At 48.9% G+C, this 11,360-nt stretch overlaps 1 protein-coding gene across 1 annotated transcript; it reads right to left on the bottom strand.

Annotated features, from left to right (window-relative positions):
• Window positions 1–3,950: 3,950 nt before the first annotated feature.
• Window positions 3,951–10,103, bottom strand: PNPLA1 (patatin like phospholipase domain containing 1; the record flags this gene model as incomplete). Its single annotated transcript, XM_026036061.1, has 6 exons — window positions 9,902–10,103; window positions 7,098–7,330; window positions 5,956–6,021; window positions 4,578–4,790; window positions 4,161–4,221; window positions 3,951–4,045 (listed from the first exon to the last, which is right to left on the bottom strand). Coding segments are annotated over exons 1-6 (870 nt in total), but the record flags the coding sequence as incomplete, so codon positions are not given.
• Window positions 10,104–11,360: the final 1,257 nt, after the last annotated feature.

Here is an 11,360-nt window from a genome sequence, read left to right as displayed (position 1 = left end):
CCATCTGCCCCCTGGGACAGATGTGGAATGAGCTGTGTGCTCCTGACTCTCTCATGTAGAAGCTGTGTCTCGGGTAACGCATGTGCAGGCAAACGCTGGAGATGTGGGCAGTGCTCATTTTGCTGGGTTGTGGGGATCAGGATTCTCCCTTCCTGCAGCATCTGGTGTCTGACTAGCTTTGGAGAGCTCCTTCTGCCTCAGATTATGTCCAAACCCTCCTCACATCCACCTTGCGCTGGTTACAGATTAGGCCAAGCAGCACTGTAACAAGAAAGGAGACTAGAGACAATGTTTTTAAGGATTTTAAAGCCTGTTTATCCCATTACCCTTTAGACACCAGGGCAGAGAGTTGCAGCCCAGATCACATTTTTGAGTCTGATTTGTCACACAGGAATTGTCAGAAGCGTTAGAGACTGACCATGTTTTTATGCCCTTCAGGAACTCACTGACCTTGGCCAAAAGAGTGTTTTGACCCAGCTGCTGCTTTTGCCCCCAGTTCACGGTTTGAAGAGAGACAGAGAGACATGAGACCCAGCCTGCAGACTGACACAAGGCACACTGAGGAGCATACAGGGACAGCAACCAGTGTCCAGTACAGGCAGGTGTACAATCCTTTCCAAATCCCCTTCAGATCCCTGTGGGCACCAAATGAATCTGGTTTTCAGCCCTTTAATKGAGGCATTTCAGGGGGAAAGACAATCTGATGCAGCTGAGTTTCCCAGCTGGCCTCCCCAGGGTGAAACTCCTACATGAGACAATTCAAAAGAAGTGCCAAAGTTTGCCTCTCTCTGTTGCCTCTGGTACAGCCTCCTTTATGCTAGTAGTTGTAAGCTCACACAAAAGAGGCAACAGCGAGGTGAGATGTCCTTGCATGAGAAGGTGGAGGGGTTAGCAGAACGCACAGTAACTGATTTTGRATGCTGAGTGTTATTAAATACTTCTGTCTGAGAAAGGGCAAGGCATGGAGCCCTCCTTATACAAGCCTTTAGGGATGCACAGTTTTAGATGTTCTTTGTGGAATGTTTTTACTAAAAGTTCTCAAACTAAAGTTATCCTAACTATCCATGATCAAGCACCCTGCCCTGCACCCGGAGGAGATTAGACTTGCTTGTGTAGTTCAAGTTCCACTCCTACTTGTGGCTGAGATTTGCAAATAAATTAGTGGATTTGGATGTCCAGTTCCTAAAAGACAATTATTTTATGGAGATATTGAAAGTTTCCTTTTGAGCAGCGCTGCTCCAGGATGTCACAAGGGGAATCAAGAGATTTTGTTGGAACCAACACAAAAAAGTACCCCGGTCTCTCTTGGCAAACTCAAAGGCACACACTGCAAGGCCACTGACTTCAAGCAGAGACAGCACAACATAATTATATCAATCTTTTACTCAGCATTCATAGCTAGGTCTGATTCTGTTTATGTCAATGCAGCCTTCAGCGATGTGACATTTGGGCCTGTGGTCCCCGGGGTTCTTTGGATGAAACTTCCCTCTGTGCTATTTCCCTTGGTGCCACTCGATAAACAAGCTGCTTGGGCAGGTAAATCCTGTGCTGGGGGGACCCACAGCTGCCCGTGGGCAGCCACAGCCTGGGCAGAGTCAGCTGAGGGCACTGCCCGCCCATCAGCATCCGCCGGGTGCTTGGCATGAGACATTCCAGGTCATTTTCTGTGCCGACCAGCAACACAAATTGTTTGCCTGGATAATACAACGCTCATAGCAACAAGTTACAGAAAATCAGATGGGGAGAACTAACACGATTTTGAAATGCCAGCTTTCCTAACGGGAGACATGTAGGGTGATGCTTTGAAGTGGGGAAGTTAATTTTAATTAATTTATTTATTATTAATTAATTAATTTTAATTAATTGTTAATTGATATGTTGATTAATTAATTATTAAAAATAATATTTTTTACGTTTCTCCATCCTTCTGCACTGCTGCAAAGTCAGAGGGGCTCCAAGAGTGCAACCTCAACCAGGCAGGAGAATCACACCCGAGGTTCTGATGAAAGTGAGTTCCTGCCCCGTATGCTCTGTAAGACCTTCCTCTTCTCCATTTACTGAGTGTCTCAAAGCTTTTGAAGGAGAGGAAAACACTTAAAATGTGACACTTGCTGGCTGGTGTATGCCATGTAATCTGCCCTTAAAACAGGGTGGGAGGACACTGCTGGTGACAAACCTGTGGAGAGGCTAAGGAAATGGGTGGCTGGGCTGCGGGTGCAGGTCGAGGTGCTTGCTCTGCGGTGCTTGTCCTCAGCCATCATTTTAAAGCAGCTCAGGCCTGGGCATGGAGACGGTGGCAGCAGCATTTGACACAACCTCAGCCCATTTCCCCGAGTGAAAAAGCAACCCACAGAAGAACTCCCTAAAAACAGCAGTTGTGCTGTGGTGTGAAATGAGCTCCGATGTCACCCACTGCTTCCTGGGACAGCAGAAGCGAATGGTGTCCGTTGGAGACSCCCAAGGCCCTCTGCGAGTGTTACCTAAGGGAACAACGTTCAGTGGAGCTGGTGTCACTGGGCCAAGGCGGACAGGTAACCCCAGGGCCGTTTGATGTCATGGCTGAGGAAGGATGTGGCAATAGCTGCTTGTGTTATGGTATCTTTACATTATAGGATCCGTGCTGATCTGGAGCATAAGCACGTGGTGCGGCTGCATTGCAGCTCTGASCGCGTTGCAGCTCTGACTCATGCACTGCAACCACTCCAGCTGGGGTCAAGGTCTAAGAACATCCAGCTTGTTAAATGGTCGGAATCTATGAGGTTTAGCACCAAATCCCCCAGGATTTTGGACATGCCTGTTGTATTCTGCTGGGATGGAGCCCAATATGTAGATGTTCTGGTTCATAGCTGCCACTGAATGGCAAATCAGGGTGCAGGGGAAGTTAGTTTGGAGTACCCGGATTTGGAGKTTTTGGCCAAGTTCAGCAACAGTGACCTATCGGTGACATTCCCTGGGGTTTCCCTGGATGTCCCCCTGCTTTGCAGCCTCCCCTGTTTTGAATCGCTCACCCCCTGGCCGCAGCTCTTCTAGGCAACCCAGGCACCATGTTCCGGAGGAGCTTCTGGAGCCATTTTACCAGGGAGCTGATCTCTTCCAGCAATCCCCACAGCTGCTGGAGCCTGGAAAACCAAAGTCAATAGGAACAGCATGATGACCAGCAAGCGCAGCCATGCACTAACAGTAAATGTCCGTTGCAATATTCTTTCTCCCTCTCTTACTTTCTTTCACCAGCCTCATGCTGTCCCACAACAGCCTCGCTCCTCTCCCCTTCTGCCTCCACACCTGGCTGGACCTCCATGGCTGACACCCAGCCATGGTTTTCTCATGGGCCCCTGCTCCATCCCTTTACCAAGACTCTCTTACCCCTTCCAGACAAAAGCTGGCATCTTGACAGGGAGCTTGTACGGTTGCAACAGGACTTTGGTCAGTGGGTCCTGCAGTCCGAACTGCTGCTTCCTCCACCGAGTCAGGCCTGCGCTCGCAAGTGTGACACAAAGAAAGATCAGCCATGAGAAATAACCCAAGAAATGCAACAATTGCTCTCATCCAGCAGCTCTTGCTGCAATTCAACCCATGGAGACTGGAGGCCAGGCCATGATCCAACCTGTCCCGCTCTGGCAAAGCCTCTGTGGGATGGCAGCAAAGCCTCTGTAGGATGGCACCTGCCCATGGTTGCCCAAGGGCACTGGTGACCTTCATAACAAATAAAAAGTCTCATAATCCCCATGGCCTTCTAACTCCAAGACAGAGAGCAGCAGCTAGAGCCCTCAGGGAATTTGCCACAAAGCAGATATAGAAAGAACATATAATATCTGAAATATAATACTGCTCCTTTCCAAGGTGCAGCAGCTCTCAGGGCCCCAGCCACTCCCAGAAGCCAAGAGCAGTGCCCCAAATGGTGCACCTGGAAGGAAGCGTGGGGCCAGCGGCCGCGCTGCCCTCTTGCCCGGGCTGCTCAGCGTCCCCTCGGATGGTGCCAGGTCAGTTTTCCCACACATGCTGGCAAAGCGGAAGTTGCCATCGAAGTAGTTTGTGCCAAAGGCATCTGCGGGCACAAAAGGAAAGGGCTGATGTTCTTGGTGGTGTCGCAGTGTCTGGGCGATGCTGCCAGGCAGCAGGTTCCACTTTCGGCTGTCTTTTTTGTCTCAGGGAAAACTTACCATTCCTGCAGAGGAAAAGGGCAGTGTCCTGATACCCCTGGAAATACATGTCATCCAGGATCTGCAAGGAGAAACAGGCAGGGTCTCAAACACAAACTCCATCGAGGCCCTAGCAGGATCAGTCCAAGGCTGGGAGCTGTTTCTCTGGGGAGGGCTTGGGAACGACTGCTTGGAAGGCAGCCAGCAGAAGGTGCTTTAGAGCTACTAAAACACTGGACTTGGCAGGTTGTGAAACCATCTGTGGTGTCTGCTCTGAGATAMGACACAGGAGAAGTGGGGACTGCCCAAGGCTCCTCCCTTTGTAATCTGATTATTTAGCAATGGAGATAGATGTGAACCTTACATCTCAGGAAGGCAGGTTCAGCACTGGTTTGCTTCACCCAAAATGGAGCTGGGAAGGAGACATGGCGGACTTACCACGCAACTGGGTGGAAAGAGTGCGTAGCTAATCCTGCACAGGTTTTCTATGGAGATCTGAATGCTGCCATTAAAGATCTGGAAACAGTAGAAGATGGCGGGACAGTCCCGCGGGCAGATATCGAGCTCCCCCGTGAACGGGGACACCGTGATCACAGCTTCCTCCAGGCTGGAAACAGGCTGCAGGCCGGTGAATCCTCCATCAACGTATCGCTGAGGGACAAGAGCAGAGGGACGGGGTGCGTGGAGAAGAGGGTTGCTATAGAGGCACCGAGGGCTGATTCCAGCATGTCCAGTCTTCCCACTTGCAACAACATCTCTTCCCATCTCCCTCCCTTGATCCCTGCCTCTCCCAGCCCCTCCTGGCACCTTGCCCATGGCACCAAGCCTGGTCTTCAGCTAGGAGCAGATGCAGATACCACAGTCCCAGTGAGAGGGAGGCCATGAACTAAATCTCTGCCCTTATTATATCTTGAGGCTATGGTGGCACAGCAGCTTTCAAAGGTTTAGCTGTCACATTGAGCATAGTGCTGGAAGCCACAGCAGTTATTAAAATGAAAATATAACTTTTATGCACAAAACATCATGAGATTGCTCCAGGAGTTGCTAGCTGGTCAAAYGTCACTGAATTTATTGTGTTATAGAGACTTCAAGTCCTCCATCTCGGGTTTGGTCTTGTTCTGTTTTTCTTGTGAGCTCAAGGAGTAGGAGACCCACATTTAATAACTGCTTGCAGTCTGGGTAAAGGTGCAGATCTGAGCAGGCAGCCAATTACAGTGGCCTGAATAGGCTCAGTCAATACAGCCTGACCCAATCTGGTGGATATCCCCATTTTATACCAGCTGCAGATCTGCTCCCAAGGCTTTGAAGGCCTTGACACACAGGCAGGTTGCACACATCAGTCCTGTGTTCTTTCACTGAGAGGTAGCTGCAACCTGGCTCCAATTTGTTGACTTATTGTGGTGTTTCACAGCATATGAATATGCACGTGCTTGGGGGAGGATTCCTCCCACAAACTTTCGGTATTTTTGTCATACTTGTCTGCACCTGAGCTAATGGAGACATCTGCACTGCTGACAAATCCTGCCCAGGACAACCAGATTGTACATTCTGAACGTGGGTGTCATCTCACTTTGGAGATCTGCAAGACAAACACCATGTCCAGGCCCCCAGGCCCAGCAGTCGACAGAGCAGAAGGAGATGTCTCTCCAGATGGCAGTTCAACAAAGCTGCGAGCTTAGGTTGCAATGAAGAACGTGCCTCAAGCTACCTAAGAAGATGTCTAGGCATTTACTACCCGCTCCGCTCAAGGGAATGTAAAGTTTAACCCCATGGACACGCTGCTGAGAGCATAGGTGGTGTTTGAAAGAGCACTCACCACACCTCGGTAGGACGGAGGGATGAATCCGCAGTAGATGGGGAGAAAGCAGCTGCAGAGGAGAGCCTGGGAGAGAGCGGGATTACAAAAGGGTTGCAGTAAAGTGTGTGTTTCTAGGGAGGTTCTTCTGAACAAAGGGCTGTTTGATTCAGGGCATGCAAATTGAGGTGGGACAAATCACCTGGTTGCAGGTACTGCCTGGACTCTGCACGTTGCTGTGCAAAGAGGARAAGTTTCAAGAAGGCCAAAACATCTAATTTCAATAAAACCGAAAGCCTTCTCTTGGTAAGGGCATAGCACACCATTTTCACTGTAGAACTGTCTGCAATATCACAGTTCGATATCTATATTTCCCCATCCAAATGCTGCCTTTTGGCCTTGAGAAGGTGAAACTTTTAGGTCATTTTTCATTCTTGAAGGCTTTTGACAAAACCAAGACGCTCTCTCAAAACACTTTGACTCTGCTGGGAGTTTTTTCAATGGCCAAACCATCCTGCTGGATAGTTTGCAACGACTCCTCCCCAGTTTCTTGATCTGGGAGTTGGTCTTTGGTTGTAACTAGCAACAAGGATTGCCGAGGTTAACCTAGGGTGGGCACCACTAGTGGAGTTTCAGCATCTCCATGTATTTGCCATCCTCTACTGTTTGCACCGGACAACAAATCCCTGATTCTCTTGGTGAGCTCCTTTGGGGTTTTTCACTGGGATTCTTCCTCCAGCAGCTAATTCACAGGTTAATCAGCAGTTGGTGGTTTGGCAACCCAGACTTTTAGTGCAGCACTTTCCTCCCAGAACTTTCCTCCTCAGGAAAGTGCAGAGGCAACAAGGGCAATTCCTGCTGAGAGAACTTGATCAAGGAGAGACCCACACAGAAAGCTCAGAGGGTAGGTTAGCATCAACCCATCTCTTTGCAGGGAGCCACTAGCACTTGCTAGGGCTGAATAACACCTCAGCAGAAGTTCTTTGAGTCCAAAAGCAAGATCCTACCACACTCTGGCCCCAACAGCATCTCCCTCTGCATTCCTGTCCCCTGCAGGCCTCATGGAGCTCGCTGGGAGCTCCAGTCATTAGTGCTTATGGGACCTGCTCACCAAAAGAGTAGCAGGAGATCTTGTTACGGGCCTCCGAGGAAGGTCCCTTTACCTGAATGAGATCCTCCTTGGAGTTGAACTCYGAGACCATGACGTTCTGGCCATCTACCACCCGCGTGAGGGAGATGTGCAGCCTCCCCGAAGCCACTTGGTGGGAGTTCTCAGGGAGTGTCCTCTGTAAAAGACTCCTGATATTCCTCAGCAGGCTGCACTTGGGAGAAAGAGGGCCCAGGATGGTTTTCCTGACTTCCCTTGCACTTTCAAAAAAGTATTCCTTTAGGTCATCTGGTATAGGAAAGAAGAGAGAGAAAGTCAGCWTTTATGCTGCCTGAACAGATATATTTTTAACCCTGCCCCAAATTAAAGCCCTTTTCTGTCAGCAGCAGGACTCCGTAGGATCTGATACTCTGGCTGAACCTTTTCCACGGGAGCAGGGAAAGATTCAGGAAAGTGTGACATTCACAGCACAGAGGTTTGACTGTTCCCTCTTCCTTTTCCCTTGGTTGTTTGTGTTCAAGGCAAAACTGCTCTCACCGATGATGAGAGCAGTAGTTCAGCTGCGGGTGGAAGTGGCACTGCTGATAAGGCCCTCTCTCTCTTTCAGGTCAAACATGCCCATGACTCAACTGGTTGAACTGGCATGTTGAAAATGTTTTCCATTTCCCTGATGATCCTGCCAGGAGCTRTCCTTGTGACCAAGGTAGGCTCCGCAGGACTCCGGAGCAGTGCAGAGCTAAACACAACTCGATATCTTTCCCCTTGCAGGAACAGAGGTCGCCCAGGCTGTCCCATCACATGTCTTTAAAAATAYGGCCAGACAGATGGATTACATGAAGTGTCCTGAAGGCAACTGCAGCAACCCAGGTATTAAGAGGGGTTATAATTGTTTGAGCGGATGTTCAGGCCATGTGGCACAACGATTAACGCTTGGCAGGTTCACCCAGGGTCTCTGGGGAAGTCAAAAGAGCCTGAGATACCTCAGGAGGGCTGTGGGCAACAGCACAAGAAGACACCTGCTCAGCACTTCTTTCTGCTTGCCCTGTGCCCTGGAAATGGGAGGAAGTTTGGAAAGAGGCTGAGGAGCTGCCAGGGAGGAAGTGGGAGCTGGCAGCAGCCCTGGAGTTGCTGCTGTGGCTGGCCGTGGTGGCCAGGGTTCGGCTTGCAGCAAGCAGGGGCTGTGCTGTCCAAGACAGTCCCCTCCTGTCCCAGTTTCTGCGTGCTCAGGAATGATCTGTCTCCCTAAGAGCCATCTGTGATGTGGACACACAAGACAGCAAAGGACAGCTGGCTCAGAGAGCTTAGYGCTGCTTGGTCCCAGAGAAGGACGGGTAGGGGCCATCAATGCCTGATCACAGCCAGCCCACCAGGACCCCCATTGGGGTCCACTCTTGCATGGGCTGGAGAAGCTAAATCCATCTTTTACCTTATTCCTTCCCTGATTATGCCAGATATGTGTTTGGCTCAGTTTGTGTGCAGGAGCCCCATGCCTTTTCTRTATTAAAAACTCAGCCACAGTCATCACTATCCAAAAGACCTTTTCTTCCCCTGAAGGGAGATGTTTTGGGCAGAAGATCAACTTAGAGTCTCCACTAACTAATTAGATGGTGCCCTGTCTCCTCCAGTGAAGCAGACCCACTTATCAGCATTGATAGTGACAGCAAGAGCTGTTATACCTGCTTGACAGTCCTGGCTCCTCTGTTCTATTGCAACAGGATRAGAAATCAGAGAGGAAAGTATTGGCATCTTTGCTAATATGCATGGAGGTTCTTTCCCACATGGGCAGAAACATTTCTGACAGTTGGGCTCCGCTTTGTCTAAATGTATTTACCTAATTTTTAACTWGGTTTTAGTTTCAGTGGAATGGTCCTAGCATATGTGAAGCAGAGGCTTCAAATATTGTAAAAGCTCCTTTCAAAAACCTTACTGCAGGTGATCTTCAGATTTGCCAAAAAAAAAGGATATTTATTCCTATTTTAGAACTCATTAATAACTGAGATAACTGAGTTTTAGAACTCCGTCCACAACAAAGACAGGGATGTGGAACCCAACTCTGCAAAAGGGAGGAAATGACACCATGGATTCAGTAGCCCTTTATGCCAAGAGATCAAAGCTCCAAGAGTTACAAATCTCTTCTCCCAGAGCCCAGGTGAGTGATGAAGTAGGTCATAGAAATGACCTATGTCCTTGCAATGTTCTTTATTGTGAAGAGAGCTGAGTTTGTGGAGATGTCCGCTCGGTCTAAGAATCCCACTATTACATCTCATCCTCTCAGCCAACTTCAGTCATACTCAGCAAAGGGCTAGAGCTCTCCCAGCCATCTCATCCCAACCAGCCTCATGGAAACAGAGGCAGCAGTGAGCCATGAGGCCTTGGCTGAAGCACTGCATGCCAGGAGCCACAAAGAAACTCTGAGGAGGGCCAAGGCTGCGGAGAAGCAGCAGTGGGAGCTGGATCCCTGGAGGCCAGTCAGCAGTCCAGCCACTGGGGCTGGAAAAGCAAGGGCAGCCACTGCAGTGCTCCTGGAAACACTCCTCTTTGKTGGCCGGGCTTTCAGTGTGTGGCATGAGAGGAATTTTAAAGCACGGTTGGTTAAGGGGGGGAAATCCTACCAGGATTTAGTGGACTCCATGCTCCTAAATCCCCTGGTAGCTTCTGAATTTCTTCCCTACTTCCTCCTTCATTTTTTTGATACTAACATAGAGCACTTGGCCCCCTGACACATCCAGCTGTGACTGATTGAATAGGATAGGTTGCTGGCAAAAATTCCCTCCTTTCACCCTATAAGGCATTAGTGCCTACATTTATATTTGGAAACAAAAGTCAAAAATGAGAAAATCCAGGCAATAATTCTCTTACCGAGGTTGGTGCCGCACACGACGGCCGCTGCGATGAGAGATCCTGCAGAGGAGCCGTAGACCTTGCACGCCGAGCGGAGCAGCTCTGGGGCCAGCTCCAGGAGGGACTGCACCACTCCCACCTGGTAGAGGACRAGAAAGCCACTGCCCGAAAAAGAGAGTGAGAACGGCGTGCCTGGAGCCCTGATATCCTCTTCAGCCATCTCTAGCCACTGGAACTGCAGAGATCAGATTTCTGTATCTGGCGCAATATCTTGCTCTGTCTTTCTTCTCTAGGCGAACTTCAAGTTCTTTTCTCTGCTGTTTTCTCCAGGATCATTCTATCTGGTTACACAATCTGCCTCCTTTTATGACAGATCCCCACGGTGTTTAGCTTCACCGGGTGTTTTAATTACCTCCCGCGCTAAAAGCAGTCATTTTCCCCGACCAAAACAGTACTCAAAATCCTTGACTGTCACCAGTTCTTTGCTCCGGGCTGAACCAAGGCTCCCTTTTATAACAAGCAATCCTAAGTCCTCCTGGAGCCCTCCGGGAGATGGTCTCTGCATTACGGTGCCGTCACACTTGGGAAGATCCCTGCAAATTTACCTCTTTGCTTCATGCTTTTTTCAGCAAGGGTGTTTTTCTAAATAGGATTCGCCTTCAATCCCAGCTTAGGAGCAGCTCAGCACTGAGTGAGTAAAGGCTTGTATAAGACACTTAAATCCAGATGGTGTTACACAAGGGGTGTACGCAGGGCGTTACACAGAACACTCTGTGTGCCTGTGTTTGCTTTGGCAATATTTCTTATAATTGCTCCTTGCTGGAAGGTTTTACATCTTTGCCAGCTTTTTAGATCTTCTCTGGAAGAACCTCCAAGGCCTTGGATTTGCCTTCCTGTTCCGCCCAGCACAATGCTTCCTCAGGCGCCAGAGGGATTCCTGAAGTAGCACCGTGTGCCTCGAGTCCTGCATTGAACCAAAGGGAAGCTGCCTTCAGCCTATCTTCATTATCTGAATAAGCATTAAAAATAGTGGAAAATTGAGTACAAATACAGATTTGTACTCAAGTACAAGTACTTTCATTTAATCTTTTATGTTATTGCCAATGTACAGGATGAAAGTGGTCGTTTTAAATATATATATATTCATTAAATATGTAAGGACTACTCCACCTCCTATGATGTCCATATACATACAGTGTGCACACTGTAAGTGAATATTACATGTATTTCATTCAAGATTGTGTATATATATTATATATTTATATAAAATATGGGCATGTAGATAATAACAGGCATTTTTAATCAGAGGACATTCCCTCTCTGTTGGTGTGGTAGTTTGTCCGTGACATTACAGAAAAGCAAGGGACTATCCCAGCATCCCGATGAAACCTTTGCAATGCTGTTTTGTTGCAGATATCCGTAAGTATACGAGGACTTTGCTTGGCCTCTGTGGCCGTTCCTGGACACCAGCTGCTGA

The sequence above is a fragment of the Nothoprocta perdicaria genome, unplaced genomic scaffold (assembly GCF_003342845.1).
Source record: "Nothoprocta perdicaria isolate Ctin4 unplaced genomic scaffold, notPer1 scaffold_170, whole genome shotgun sequence".
Lineage (NCBI taxonomy): Eukaryota > Metazoa > Chordata > Aves > Tinamiformes > Tinamidae > Nothoprocta > Nothoprocta perdicaria.
Note: the sequence above shows the minus strand (reverse complement) of the source record. Positions and strands in the feature narration are given on the sequence as shown.